This window comes from Odontomachus brunneus, unplaced genomic scaffold, assembly GCF_010583005.1.
Source record: "Odontomachus brunneus isolate Ranch 3 - 2012 unplaced genomic scaffold, Obru_v1 Obru_scaffold_026, whole genome shotgun sequence".
NCBI lineage: Eukaryota > Metazoa > Arthropoda > Insecta > Hymenoptera > Formicidae > Odontomachus > Odontomachus brunneus.
The window spans coordinates 321,876-335,596 of NW_022639476.1; the positions used below are offsets into that span (position 1 = coordinate 321,876).

At 40.2% G+C, this 13,721-nt stretch overlaps 2 protein-coding genes across 4 annotated transcripts in view; one reads left to right on the plus strand and one right to left on the minus strand.

Annotated features, from left to right (window-relative positions):
- On the plus strand, positions 1 to 6,919 carry LOC116842706 (translation elongation factor 2). The gene is made up of 14 exons (XM_032812283.1): positions 1 to 164; positions 1,575 to 1,789; positions 1,898 to 2,091; positions 2,535 to 2,743; positions 2,820 to 3,053; positions 3,144 to 3,257; positions 3,468 to 3,614; positions 3,800 to 4,040; positions 4,240 to 4,407; positions 4,625 to 4,914; positions 5,132 to 5,341; positions 5,430 to 5,612; positions 5,758 to 6,015; positions 6,303 to 6,919. Exons 1-14 carry the CDS (start codon positions 162 to 164, stop codon positions 6,369 to 6,371), a joined length of 2,535 nt encoding a protein of 844 aa, XP_032668174.1. The 5' UTR covers positions 1 to 161; the 3' UTR covers positions 6,372 to 6,919.
- A 602-nt stretch (positions 6,920 to 7,521) lies between these two features.
- Positions 7,522 to 13,721, minus strand: part of LOC116842712 — a 19,795-nt gene continuing 13,595 nt past the window's right edge. The window contains exons 3-9 of one of the 3 annotated variants that reach the window (XM_032812305.1): positions 11,505 to 11,633; positions 10,289 to 10,486; positions 10,089 to 10,196; positions 9,188 to 9,404; positions 8,855 to 9,095; positions 8,566 to 8,762; positions 7,522 to 8,118 (exon numbers count right to left, since the gene is read on the minus strand). In XM_032812305.1, coding sequence (XP_032668196.1) covers positions 7,991 to 8,118; positions 8,566 to 8,762; positions 8,855 to 9,095; positions 9,188 to 9,404; positions 10,089 to 10,196; positions 10,289 to 10,486; positions 11,505 to 11,624 — 1,209 coding nt within the window. In that variant the 5' untranslated portion in view covers positions 11,625 to 11,633 and the 3' untranslated portion in view covers positions 7,522 to 7,990. Of the gene's footprint in view, positions 8,119 to 8,565; positions 8,763 to 8,854; positions 9,096 to 9,187; positions 9,405 to 10,088; positions 10,197 to 10,288; positions 10,509 to 10,673; positions 10,694 to 11,504; positions 11,634 to 13,721 lie in introns of those variants that run through there. The other 2 variants (XM_032812306.1, XM_032812307.1) reach the window with 2 other exon arrangements.

A 13,721-nucleotide genomic window follows, 5' to 3' on the forward strand; every position in this document is an offset into this window, starting at 1 on the left:
ACGGTGCGACGGTACACGCCGCGACGCAGGCGCACTTCTGCCGCGTATACAGGGGTAGAGTCCAGGCCTCTCGCGGATCGCCTGTTCTTTCTCAGGGAGTCCGCCATAGTTGGAACACGTATATTCCTGACCAGGCTATCTGTAATCGGACGACATCCAAAATGGTATGTAGCCGCGTTGCGACGCCGTCACCGCGTTCGCAGCTCGTCATCCTCGCGTCCGCGCCACGACGAATATTTTTGCTTGACGGCGACGTTGCGTGCCGTACCGCGAGGCCGTTGCACGAGTCCGAAAACGCTTCGCTCTCTCAATGCGTGTCTCTCCTCTCCTCTCCTCTCCACTCTGCGCTCTCGACGGGTCCCCGGTCGAACGGTGTGATTACTCCGGATTGCGCAATTTGTTCCACGAATGGTTCTCGCGTCCACGTCCGGGCATCCGGAGGATCCGTCGATTCGCGGAACAATCCATCGCGAGAAACACTCGCCGGACTGAAAATTCCGCAATCGTTGTATTAAGTGGCGAATACGTCGCGAGCGGAAATATGTTTCGTTGCTGCATTCGCAACGTGTCATGAAGCATGCTATGTGCAAGAGAGAGCTTGCCGACGCGCGAGGCAACGTGCTCGTTACCCCCCAGCATCGTTCTCCCTCTCTCTTTTTACTTTCTCTCTCTACCTCTCTCTCTCTCTCTCTCTCTCTCTCTCTCTCTCCTTTCGCTCTCGAAAATTCCCGGGAGTGCGTCGACTCGTCAGCGATACTCTCTTGATCGGGAACCTGCGCACGAAATCAAGTTGACCGTATCTAAGTATCATGGGAGAACCTCACAACCGACAAATAGCGCGTGTCGGGACAATAGGACGCCGTACGTGCGAACGTCACGTCTACTGGCACGACTAAATGTTTTCGCGCATTGAAGTTTTTGGTCGAATAGTGCACGTTTCAATATGGTTAGTAACAAAGTTCAATTCTAGGTATCACTCGCGAACAAATTTGATCGTGCAAGAATTAAATGTGATTTCATAGAGTACACTGTAATTCTTGTGTATTCTGCACATCAATATTCCGTATTTTTGATATAATTGCCAAAGAACTTATTCCTTTCCAATATCGCAATATGTTGCAATAGTCTGGTAAATGTGTGACTTGTATAACAATCATTATCATTTCACAATAACATTTTTTGGGGCAAATTATAAAGATTGAAGTAAATGGTATAGTTTAATTTATGCAGTATCTTCCAGCACACAAGGGTCACTCTGTAGTATATCGCTTGGTTTGCGATAAACTGACCAATGTACATTGACAGTGTTGACTGTGCAATGGAAGAAGAACAAAATACAGATGTGTTTAAACGCTGTTAGTGGGCCTCTATCCTTATGTCCATTACTAATATGCTATGGCACAAGTGTTACATGCATCTTCTACACAAGTTACACAGCTAGGCTGTATATTTTATCTGTATGCCCGTTCACTCACAAGTATCCATTGCTCCTAAATTGCAAATTAATTTCCATTGCGCAATCGATTATTGTCATACAAGACACAGGATTTGACAGTGGAAATATAATGTTGCAGGTGAACTTTACGGTAGACGAGATCCGTGACATGATGGACAAGAAAAAGAACATCAGAAACATGTCTGTCATAGCGCACGTCGATCACGGGAAATCAACTCTGACCGACTCCCTAGTCTCCAAGGCCGGCATTATCGCCGGCGCCAAGGCTGGCGAGACCCGATTCACCGACACGCGCAAGGACGAGCAAGAACGTTGTATTACAATCAAATCTACGTGAGTAAAAGCATCACTTCTCTGATATGCGTTGAATCTTACTACATTTGCTCATTATTACCATGCGTTAATGCGTCATTCACTACTCCGTTCTGGTTTCGTTTTTAGTGCGATTTCCATGTTCTTTGAGCTCGAAGAGAAAGATTTAGTCTTTATTACAAATCCCGATCAGCGTGACAAAGACGAAAAAGGCTTTTTGATTAATCTGATCGATTCACCCGGACACGTAGATTTTTCGAGCGAAGTCACAGCCGCCCTCCGTGTTACCGATGGAGCTCTCGTCGTTGTTGATTGTGTATCTGGTATGTGTTTTATCATTTTTCTTATCATCCACTTCACGATATTAGTTTCTTCGGTAAATTGCAAAGATTGGGGGGTCGGGTGATAAAGTAAGGGACATCGCTCTTCCAGCACACAAGGGTTACTCTGTAGTATGTCGCTTGGTTTGCAATAAATTGACCGATATACACTGACAGTGTTGACAGTGCAATGGAAGAAGAGTGAAGTGCAGCAGATGTGTTTAAACGCTGTTAGTGGGCCTCTATCCTTATGTCCGTTACTAACATGCTACGACACAAATGCTACAGCCATCCTTCTTGGGATTCTTTATGATATGCATATATATGGTCATGTCCTTTCAAAATACGATTATAAGGCCATTCTTAGTGAAGAAATAGTGTAACGTGATGACAACTTCCTGAGAATGGAGATGACTGTAATCATTCGTCGATCTTTCTCTGTTCAGGTGTATGCGTGCAAACCGAAACTGTACTCCGTCAGGCGATCGCTGAACGCATCAAGCCTGTTTTATTCATGAATAAGATGGATCGCGCGCTATTAGAGCTTCAACTCGATAGTGAGGATCTTTACCAGACTTTCCAACGTATCGTTGAGAATGTCAACGTTATTATCGCGACATATTCCGACGACGACGGTCCTATGGGTGAAGTTCGAGTAAGTGAAACGAAACCTCCTTTGCGAGATCGCAATACATAATTGCTGTAGCGATGTAAGTGTATGTTTGAAACAGGTAGATCCCAGCAAAGGCTCCGTAGGTTTTGGTTCCGGTCTCCACGGTTGGGCTTTTACCCTGAAACAGTTCTCCGAGATGTACGCTGAGAAGTTCAAGATCGACGTGGTTAAACTCATGAACAGATTGTGGGGCGAATCGTTCTTTAATCCCAAGACCAAGAAATGGAGCAAGCAGAAGGAAGCCGATAATAAACGGTCCTTCTGCATGTACGTTTTAGACCCAATTTACAAGGTACGATCTTCGACGTGAAATCGATGTTGTTTACCGAGATTACCGCTCTAAGAACAGTCGAAAATTAAATTTAAATATATGAATCTACAGGTGTTCGATAGTATAATGAATTATAAGAAAGAGGAGGCAGACAATCTTCTGCAGAAATTGGGTATCGTGTTGAAACCCGAAGACAAGGACAAAGATGGGAAAGCTCTACTGAAAGTAAGTCTTAATATTTCGTTCGTTTCATGGATAAGAGCACGGCATTAACCTACACAATGATGATTACTACTTTTTCTTTCTGACACCTCTTCTGATTTATAATGAGGGATTCCAAAGTATAAATTATTCTGAGTACAGTTTTACATACGACGCGTATAATGTTTTATATATCTCTTGAATGTTTCACCACATCGTATGTGATTCTTCCAGGTCGTCATGAGAACGTGGTTACCCGCTGGAGAGGCTCTGCTTCAGATGATAGCCATTCATCTGCCATCTCCTGTAACCGCTCAGAAATATCGTATGGAGATGTTGTACGAGGGTCCGCTCGATGATGAGGCTGCCATTGGTATCAAGGTTCGTTACACGTACACCCACCTTTTGCTAAGCACTCGCGAAGCGAATGCGCATGATGATTTATTTCACAGACCTGTACTGAACGAGAGGTAGAAGAATGAAATACTGATTTGCACGCGTTTTAAAAAGATAACGTGGATAAATTATACTGGTTCATACTTACGGAATTCTCTTTTCTCCCGTAGAATTGCGATCCGAACGGACCGCTGATGATGTACGTTTCGAAAATGGTACCGACTTCGGACAAAGGTCGTTTCTACGCCTTCGGCCGTGTGTTCTCGGGCAAAGTGTCCACTGGAATGAAGGCTCGTATCATGGGACCCAACTTCCAACCGGGCAAGAAGGAGGATCTCTATGAGAAAGCAATCCAGCGTACCATCCTGATGATGGGCCGTTACGTCGAAGCTATCGAAGATGTGCCTTCTGGTTAGTATCTCGTGTTCATCCGCTGTCTAATGTAATTTTTCTGTCGAGATTGTACACATCTGATGATTGTTCACACAGACCTGTTCTGAGTAGTTTAGTGATAGACACAAGAACGGCCGACTGACGAAAATAGAAAAGAAATCTGGATCGCATTGTACGTGGTATACACGCTAATTGTTCCTTTGATGTTGTTGTGCAGGTAATATTTGCGGTCTTGTCGGCGTGGATCAGTTCTTAGTCAAGACCGGCACTATCACGACATTCAAAGATGCGCACAACATGAAAGTCATGAAGTTCTCCGTATCGCCGGTCGTGCGTGTCGCGGTCGAACCGAAAAATCCTGCCGATCTGCCAAAATTGGTCGAAGGTAAGTCACTGCTTTTTACTTGCAAATAATGGACAAGTGGAACTGTCGGTGAGCCCCAATTGATCGAGATTACATGATGATACTAATTAGAGCATTGGGTTATGAAAAACCATGATTTCATTTTTTTCCATCTGATTATATTTATTTCCAACTATATTTCTGTATTTCGTTTGCATTTGCATTTGTACAATTAATTTCTATCGGATTCATTCCGCAGGTCTGAAGCGTTTAGCGAAGTCGGATCCTATGGTACAGTGCATTATCGAAGAATCAGGAGAGCACATTATCGCTGGGGCCGGAGAATTACATCTCGAGATTTGTCTAAAGGATCTCGAGGAGGATCACGCGTGTATACCGATCAAGAAGTCCGATCCTGTTGTGTCGTACAGAGAAACGATCTCGGAGCAGTCGAATCAGATGTGTCTGTCGAAATCGCCGAACAAGCATAATCGTCTATTCATGATGGCTTGTCCGATGCCTGATGGTCTTGCCGAAGATATCGATGGTGTAAGTTCAACTTTTCTTCTTGAAAGTTAAATCATTAATTGATAATTATTGTATTTCTTCATTAAGACATGGTGAAAGATAATACACTCGAGCAAGAAAGCCAGAATGGTTCTGGCAATGTTGACAGTTTTGCTCTTGGTATCAACCAACACGTACATGTATATCTTTCTCCGATGCTCCAAGCTAAAAATAAATTACATCTTTTGACATTTCGCAGGGTGATGTGAATCCGCGCGATGACTTCAAAGTACGCGCTCGTTATTTGAATGAAAAATATGATTACGATGTGACGGAAGCCAGGAAAATTTGGTGCTTCGGTCCAGACGGTAGCGGACCTAACATATTGGTTGACTGCACGAAAGGTGTACAATATCTCAACGAGATCAAGGATTCCGTAGTGGCTGGATTCCAATGGGCGACAAAAGAGGTACAAATGTGTAGAGAAATAAATATCGTATGTCGGCTTTTTAGATTGCTCACTGTCAACGATAACGTTTAACTCACGTACGTTACAGGGTGTTCTTTCGGAAGAGAACCTGAGAGGTGTACGCTTCAACATTCTCGACGTGACGCTGCATGCGGACGCGATCCACAGAGGTGGTGGTCAAATTATCCCTACCACAAGACGTTGCCTTTACGCCTGTCTTCTCACTGCCTCACCCCGAATTATGGAACCCGTTTACTTATGCGAAATTCAAGTGAGTCATCGAGATGTCGTACCACCTTAAGAACACACGCATATAGTCATTGCCTCGATTTGTACTTTTTCTTGAAAAGCCGTAGTGACCGTAGTGACCAAAGCACAGACAAGACAATCTAATCTAACTTGGAATTATTTCGCAGTGTCCGGAGACAGCGGTCGGTGGAATTTACGGCGTGCTGAATCGTAGAAGAGGTCATGTATTTGAAGAGCAACAAGTTGCGGGCACTCCTATGTTCGTAGTTAAAGCTTACCTTCCAGTAAACGAATCCTTCGGCTTCACCGCTGATCTGCGTTCCAACACCGGCGGCCAGGCCTTCCCACAGTGCGTGTTCGATCATTGGCAAATTCTGCCGGGTGACCCGATGGAACCCAGTTCTCGACCTTACCAAGTGGTGCAGGTACGAATTTCGTCCTTTTCTCTGTTTCTTTATTGTTGCTTTTTACTACCACGAAATAACTGGTGACGGCAACTATTCGATGTGCTGCCATTTTTTAACTCGTGGGAGAGAAATCGTTTTTTAGTTTTGGTATTCCAGTGAAATGTTCTGGCTTGCCTGAATAGGGAAACGTACAGATTATATACTTCCACCATAAAAGAACTTTACATTCAAACAGAAACGTCGCATATACTTTAAAATTGCTCATCAGGTCCTATCAAATTGCTAATAATATTGTACTTTTGCAGGATACTCGTAAGAGAAAGGGATTGAAGGAGGGTCTCCCAGACCTGAGCGCATACCTTGACAAATTGTAACCTCAAATTCGCGCACCGTATTTAAATACCTATTTAAATATTATAATTCAATAAATATTGCTCTCGAAATGTATGCAATTACATCGGTTTACTAAGAACTTTGTTTTGCGCAATGATGCGCGACGAACACACAATTACAAATACAAACAAGGAACAAGGATAATAAAATGTAATTAAAATACGAAAGAAAATTAAGAAAAGAAATGTGCAGAGTATCTGCATTTAAGATGCAGAGGAGCGGTATATTTTGTACATTTATTTAATTAAGAGCGGCAACAAGATTAACAACCAGTTGCTTAAGTTTTTTAGCGCGTAGCGTTGGGTAAAGCTGCAATTGTTACTTGTATTCTGGCATCCTATTATGCCAGTGTCGTCTGAAAACAAAAGAGATATATCTGTCACCGTTTACATCGCTTTCTTTTGTTTTTTACTGGAACTTATTGCGTTGAATTTCTCAATCAATTGGACGATTCCACGAGACTACTAAATAATAATGTACTCACAACACAAAAATATCAAGAAATTAAAGATGAAATTACGAAATAGTACAAATACTCCTCTTTCTATCCTCTTCTTGTATGTATAAATTGTATTTTTTTATTAATTGTGTGAATCGTAAGTGATATGGAGTCACTATACACACACTGTGCACCCCTCTCTCCAGAAGGAAAGTACAGACACGATATCACACTTGATTTTTCATATCAAAAACAAAAATTCGAAGTGCGGATAGTTTTTGAATTAAGAAAAAAATTTATTATTTAGTGGAATAAACATGACGAGGCCTCTTCTTTTTATTAGGTCTTAAGAGCATAAGAATTACACTACTTTCGACATTTTTTAAGCTGATTTCCTTTATACAGGGTGTCCCGCGTAAGACGGACCAAAAGAAAAATATAAGTAGAACACATTAAAGTAAACAAAAATTATATAGGCCATTTTTCAAACAACCACGTAAAATTTCGAGATATTAATTAAAATAGTTGAGCATATCAGAGTGCGGCGACACGGCAGGCGGGACATACGGCTCGTAGAGAGCCGTAGGCCGTTTGGCATACTGAAATGAGTAGCTCCGTGTGTGCGTTCTTCCATTTTCTTCGCCGACCGCTGCAAGCCGTATGTCCCGCCTGCCGTGTCGCCGCACTCTGATATGCTCAACTATTTTAATTAATATCTCGAAATTTTACGTGGTTGTTTGAAAAATGACCTATACAATTTTTGTTCACTTTTATGTGTTCTACTTATATTTTTCTTTTGATCCGTCTTACACTTGTATATATCGACGTTGATATCTCGTGGTCGAATTATATTCTCTTCGATCTCATTACGTTATGTAACGTTACGTTACGTAACGTTATTTACGTTATCGTTACGTTACGTAACTTCTATGTGAATATGATCTTAATCTTTTCTTTTCTGTTATCGGTTCCACCGACATTAGTCAGCAAACAATTTCGCACAGACTCGGCTAATTACACATTATGACAAGTATTAATCTTACATACTGTTATTGCGTAGCACGCGATACGTCTAATACGAGTTACTCCGGAACACTTACGGTGTAATTTCTTCCGATAACGGAAACAATTCTTTCTAAATGAAAAAAGCGAAGGATGGAATTATTTCTTTATTTTGGCGTATGGTGCCACTGGATTCCGTAATTCCATGGGTATCACCAGTATCGGCTCGTTGCATTGCGGCTTGTCCGTATAGATTGACCATGTTCTCTCGACGCAGTCGAAAATGCCTATGATAAATTAATAATCCCGTGAGTTCGCAAAGCGCTCGAAAACCTTTATGATTAATTCCGCGAAGCGAATTCTGACTCATTTGAGAAACGCGGATAAAACTGGATTTTTGCATATTAATTAGCTTCAATCTCTGAACATCGCGATGGAAAAATTCTGAACATTAAAATGATTCATCTGTAACATTTGTCATCGTATTCATCCTAACGCAGTGTCAGTTTTACTAAGAACCATCCATTAAGATCGACGATTAAAGCCCATATCAGATATATTGGAAATATATTGCCGATTGCGAGTTAGAGATAAGAATTCGACGAATCAATCAATTTCGATTTTAACTCGCCTATTCATCCTGCTTGATTAAGTTTCAATCTTCAATTCGCAATCCTCAGTCTCTAATGTCCAAAGTAGAACTCACAGGATACTTCAAAGCAAACGAAACGTACCCGTAGCGAGCGTTTTGATGGGATCATTCTGATCGATCTCTTGATAGACTCTGAACTCGTCGTCCGTCTGATCGCTAAGGATATCGATCACATTCTGACGGCACTCGACTGGTGGATACTTGGAGATTGTCGCCATCCTTCTCTCGCTGCTACATATAATGCTTCCTTCGACCTCGGCCACCTTTAGCCGTAGGTATCTGGAATGTCGTGGGTGAACATATTGTTTCCAAGACTACGTGTGAGAAACTCGTCGGCAGTTATACGACGTGACTCTATATAGCATACATACTTGTTACAATGCGACGTGTTCTCGCCAGGGCTGATAGTCAAGATGTTGAGCTGCGACCGGGCGGCGTCCGCCTCGGCCGGACCCACTTCGGCGTTGTGAAACATCCGGTCGCCCTCTTGAGCAAGAAACGTCATATTCACTGAAAAGCCTTCCGCTGCACCGTAACCCTCGTTCCTAAGCGTCTGCTGTGCCTGCACAAAGTTCTCCACTCCCAGCAGCGCCCGCGTCAAGAAATATCGTGCTGCGCAAGTAGACATACGTTTTAGAAAATTCGGACATTCCAAAAATCACGCTATTGCATCCGGTTGAAACGTTGAAAAAAAAGAGACTCACGAGTCTTGCCGGAACGCAGGACCGCGGCACTGAGGGTGTTGATGCTATAAACGAGGCCGTGATGGTTGAAACCCATTGTGTATCCCGGCAGGAAACCGGCGTAACTCAGTGATGTAAACTTCTCCTCTCTGTAGCCGGCCTCCACGACGTGGGCACTTACGAGATACCAGTGGTTCATAGTCTCGCTGAGAGCGTCTTCGTTGTGACCCAAGATTTCCTGTGCTTTTCATCAAGCGCATGTCACGTGAAAACGAAACAGGATAGACGAGTAATTCATGTATGTGTATATATATATATATATATATATATATGCATGTGTGTGTGTATGTATGTATGTATGTTTGTAATAAGGAAAATCAAATGGAAGATATGAAGATGAATAAATATCATCGCATATCAGTCGCACATATCTTAAAACGTAGAAATATCAGCGGCGACAAATACTGCTGACATAGCATCGCTGTGAGATAACGTTAGTTATTTCGCGTTTCTTTACATGAAGCGATGCTCGTGGTCGTTTCAGGTGAGATAAGATGAAAATGGAAATTGTAATAAAAAATATGAATAATATTACTTCACATAGTCATTGTCGTTTTGCAGAGGACGCAATTGGCACTGCCCACTGGCCGTATCTGAATAGACATACTTAAATCTCGGAAAACATCACTTACATATAACGGAACAATGAAGATATGCACAACAGATGCTCATTATGATAATTAGGAGATCAGATAATGAGACGACAAGTAATAGCATAGGCTCCGCCCTCGAAGTCGACGAGTGAAAGACAATTGCGAAAAATCCGATAACGCCAGAGATATTTCCTTACCTCGGTGAGCAAAGCGTTCATTATACAGTGAGTTACGCTATGACATCTAGTTTAACTTATTATCACTCTTACTTGTCCCGGTTGATTGCATATAATGGTCGAGCAGCCGATTGGAAGTGCGATTCCTTGTGCTCCACTGGTGACATTTGAGATAATATCGTCGAGATGCATTAAAAACAGCTGCAACGGATTTGAAATTTAGTTTGAAAGAAATTGAAGCTTGATTCTCAGTTCTTGATCAATTAGAGGACTACTTCTTGCAAGAAGCATACCTTACTGAATGGTACATTTGCGCCATCCGCAGTGCCTTCAATCTCCCTCACATATTGTGGAAATTGTTTCTTCACCGCGTCAAGGGTCTCTTTGTAAACTTTTTTGCCCTCCTCGGTCGCGAACAGAGGTAGGTAAGTGTCGTTGAGCGGCGGATAGATATCTACAAAGTTCTGGATCATCTTGGCAAAAGTGCGTCCCTGCGCAAAAAGAATTTTAATCCTAAAAACGTGACAGTACATGTAAAAAATGTGACTATAAGTATATAGTAAAATAATCACACACACACATATATATATATATATATATATATATGTGTGTGTGTGTACATATATATGAAACCCATTTCTGTAGTAAATATTAATATAACGTATGTTGTTACTAAACTTCATTATTCGAAACAGAAAGATATGTTTAAAGTTCCTTAAAATTACATGTAATTAGACCCTGAAAAATTGAGACTACTTAAAACTCAATTTGATCAAGTGTGACGATAATGATAATCTTGTCACCGCTGAACTAGAGACGTCACGTAAATAAGCGCGATCTCACATCCGTTTCTCGCTTTGTGCATTCACTTGATGCGAGATACTACCGCGCTCTTGATACACACACATATATATACGTAAAGCGGCAAGAATTTGATCCGGGTGAACGTTGTCGCAACAACGGCCGTCCTCCTTTTCTCGCTCCTTCTACTCCTTCACCCATTTATCAGAGTCCTGTCTCTGTTTACTGATCCCGATTATCCGCGTGCATTTTTATTAAATCACTGTGCGATAACTCACACACGAGATATATCGAAGTTCATTCCTCTGGTTCGGCTCGAGATCGAATACATATAAATACATATAAGAAATTGCAAGGTCTATTGGCGACGGAGATTACTTGTATATGGATTGTACACTTATGATTTATGTATAAGCTACTTGCATTCGATAAGAATACTGCCTGTCGCTATAAATCTAATTGACAATCAGACAGGTGTTCATTAGTGTCTCTAATGTTCAATTAGATTCAGAAATTAAAAGAGAGAAAGAGAGAAAAGGCACAATCTGTCAACATCTTTGGACCTGTTTGCTCATAAAGAAAGTCGAAGTCGAAAATTTCAAAGTCAATTAAAATCTAATTAACTACGTCAAAAGTTAGTTTCAAATTCGAATTGTTCATTAACCGCTTACAATTAGGTGTAAAATCAGGTGTAAAATAATATCTTACGATGTCGAAACCGATCTCGTAATGGGTGCCACGAACGTGAATTATGGGAACAGTATTCCTGCGGGTCTTATTGCAGCCGTCCGTCGAATTGGTTTTACGCGTTTCGTTCGCGGATGCCATATCTTCGTCCTGAAAAACGACTTGATTGAATTTGAAATATTCAAGATTAAATGAATGAATAAAGTCTGAAAAAAAAACAGATTAATAAATATAATATTAACTCCTTAATGCTCATAAACAAGTCACATTCGGGTGCGGATAACTGACAGATTTGCTCACGCCCGAGTTTGATTCGGGCGACTTTAAAATTTGTGCTATTAAAATACACGTAAACGTGTCTGTTCGAACACGTGTTAAACTCATGCATCAACTTGTCGTGATCATAAGTGGACGGGTTTGTGCGCTTTACTATTCAGTTTCTTAGAAACATTGGAGCGATTAACATACCAAATACGTGGGGCATTGTGGTGAAATAAAATCCGTTTTTGCATGTTTATAAATAAATGCAAAAAAGTTTCTACTAAACTTATATATAAGTATAATATAATTTTATTGTAAGAAAACTTATTTTTTTACTATTACTTATTTTAGAAAAAAATTGGGACAATGATACCGATACAAATGATTTTGAATATGCCAATTTATCGGAAAGCAATTCAGATTCTAGTGATTCTGAAATCAAAATATAGTTCTGATAGTTTGGATAGTTTTGATGACAAAACTTTGAATGCAGGAAGGATTTGGTGCCGATTAAATGTAGAAAGCCCCAATCCAAAGCTGATTTTTTAGTGTAACTTTTATAAATCATAACCCAGTTTTACTGATTTCAAATTTTGTTTTCTGTATCATAAAACTGTGTGTGTGTGTGTGTGTGTATAATGATTATTTTGGTTTTTTTCGAAAAAAAACGAGCGTTAAGAGGTTAATATAGAGCGCGAGAAGGCGACAGCATATGAATTACTACTAATCACGAGAATCACAAACGTTATTAGAGTTTTTGTAATCTCTTTTTTCATACCAGCATAAATTTACATAAAAACACTCGACTTGATTCTAAACCATAAACTCAATCTTTTATGATCTAATCTGAACATCATATGCTATATCGTATTTATATTAAATAATAGGAAAAAGGGCTAATTCGAATTCAAGCACAGGATTAATAGTGCTATGTACCATATGGGTAAAACCTTCCTTGTGTTAGGAAATAGAGCAATATTTATTGAACATGAATACTCAATATAAATAATTAAACGTTTCGGCTCAATCATGAATCCTCTTCAGTGATATAAAAACTCAAGGTTTACAAAACGAACGCATTACAAGTAAAAGAATTAATTAAAGACCTGAATAAAATGACATGAATGTTATTCGCAATATTATATCGACTATAAGTCGACTTAAAGTCAATCATTTTCAGAATTTAAGAAATACGCGAATACGCTATTAGAATATATATATGGGCTGCGTTCCGATATTCACTGCCAAAAAATTTATAGTTTATATTACATATCCTATAAATTTTTCTTAATTTGCAATGAATATTGGAACACAATCAAAGTTGTTCTTTTTAACTGCACCAGCACTTCATTAGTGCAGCTAAAAAGAACAGACCACATGTCTCCGCCATGCGCAAGGGCTCGACCAAACACGTTATCCTATATGGCTTATTATAGGGTACGTTCAGATTCCCTACCCGGGTGCACTCTAATACTAGAAGTGCTATAGTATATGTAACATATACTATAGTGTTTCTAGTAATAGAGTGCACCCGGGTAGGGAATCTGAACGCACCCATAGAGGAGACATGTGCTCTATTCTTAAGTTCTGGCCTAACCGCTGTTACGACAAGACGTGTTTGAATCTTGTAATTTTTGGGAACTTGTCTTGGAATCTTTCAAGGCCTTATTTTATTCATTACACAAGACAATAGTTGTAATCTTATATAGTAAAGAAACGAAAATTAGAGATTTGGCTGAAAAGTCTGTAACTAGAAAAGAGAGAGAAAGAGAGTGCAGTGTTTTTTTTGTCTTTTGTTCTGTGGTTTAGTCATTCAACATGGTCGCTATCGCATTATTTTAATCAGAGGTAATTCTCCTTTTATTTTGCTAATATTCTCCTTATATTATCTTAAAACATGCATATGTATAATATATACATATATATATATATATATATATATATATATATATATATATATATATATATATATATATA